Source organism: Saprolegnia parasitica, assembly GCF_000151545.1.
Source record: "Saprolegnia parasitica CBS 223.65 unplaced genomic scaffold supercont2.157, whole genome shotgun sequence".
NCBI lineage: Eukaryota > Oomycota > Saprolegniomycetes > Saprolegniales > Saprolegniaceae > Saprolegnia > Saprolegnia parasitica.
Window position 1 is genome coordinate 48,384 of NW_012156551.1, and position 907 is coordinate 49,290.

Sequence of the window (907 nt, forward strand, 5' to 3'; positions counted from 1 at the left end):
AAAACGACGTACCGAACGAGTAAATGTCGGCCGCGACCGTGTACTCGGTGCCAATGATGATCTCGGGCGCCATCCACTGGTAGGTGCCGACGCCGTTGGTCAGCGTCGACTCGTCAATCTCGCGCGACGAGCCAAAGTCGGTGAGCTTGGTACCCTACATGTCACACGAATAAGAGTGCCATTCGTAGTGCCAGAAGATAGCTGAGATTGTACCTTCTTCGAGTCGAGGAGGACGTTGCGGGACTTGAGGTCGCGGTGGATGATTGGCGGGCTGAACGTGTGGAGGTAGACGAGTCCGCGGACGATGCTCACAATGGACTTAAGCTTTTGGTCCCAGCCAAACTGCGCCGGCGAGTTGGTCGCGAGGTAGTTGCGCAGATCGCCGAGGTCCATGTACTCGACGACGCACTCCATTTCGATCGGACGGCGCCAGCTCGCGCCAACAAACTTGACGATAAAATCGCTGTTCATGCTACAGTGTCATGGCATCATAAGACAACTTGTCCATCCAAATCGAGACAAGAAATATACCGGGAGAGCAGCTTGATCTCTTCGATGAACTGGAAGACGCTGGCGGGCGACTGGTCCTTGAGCTTCTTGATCGCAACCTTTTGGTTGCCGTGCTGGCCGAGCCACACCTCGCCGTACGCCCCGGACGAGATCGGGCGCTCGGAAATGACTGTCAGATCTGCGAGCTCGAGCTTGTGGGGCCGGAGCGGCGCGACGTCGAGGAAGATGTCGCCCTCGGACATGATCGAGGTCGCTGTCGGGAGACTGCCGCTCGATGCAACGTGGCCGCCCGAGCCACCTGTAGACGTACGTGGCGGAACAAACGGGCCAGAGCCGCCGGTCGGAATCGCGTAGTTGGAGCTGCGACTGCTCGCAACGCACGTCGGCGCATACTGGC

At 58.9% G+C, this 907-nt stretch overlaps 1 protein-coding gene across 1 annotated transcript in view; it reads right to left on the minus strand.

Annotated features, from left to right (window-relative positions):
* SPRG_21513 (TKL protein kinase) overlaps positions 1-907 on the minus strand; it is a gene marked incomplete at both ends in the record, with an annotated part of 2,166 nt that overhangs the window by 324 nt on the left and 935 nt on the right. The window contains 3 exons of the mRNA XM_012354360.1: positions 38-154; positions 214-472; positions 532-870. Of these exons, the coding sequence (XP_012209750.1) occupies positions 38-154; positions 214-472; positions 532-870 (715 nt within the window). The remainder of the gene's footprint in view (positions 1-37; positions 155-213; positions 473-531; positions 871-907) is intronic.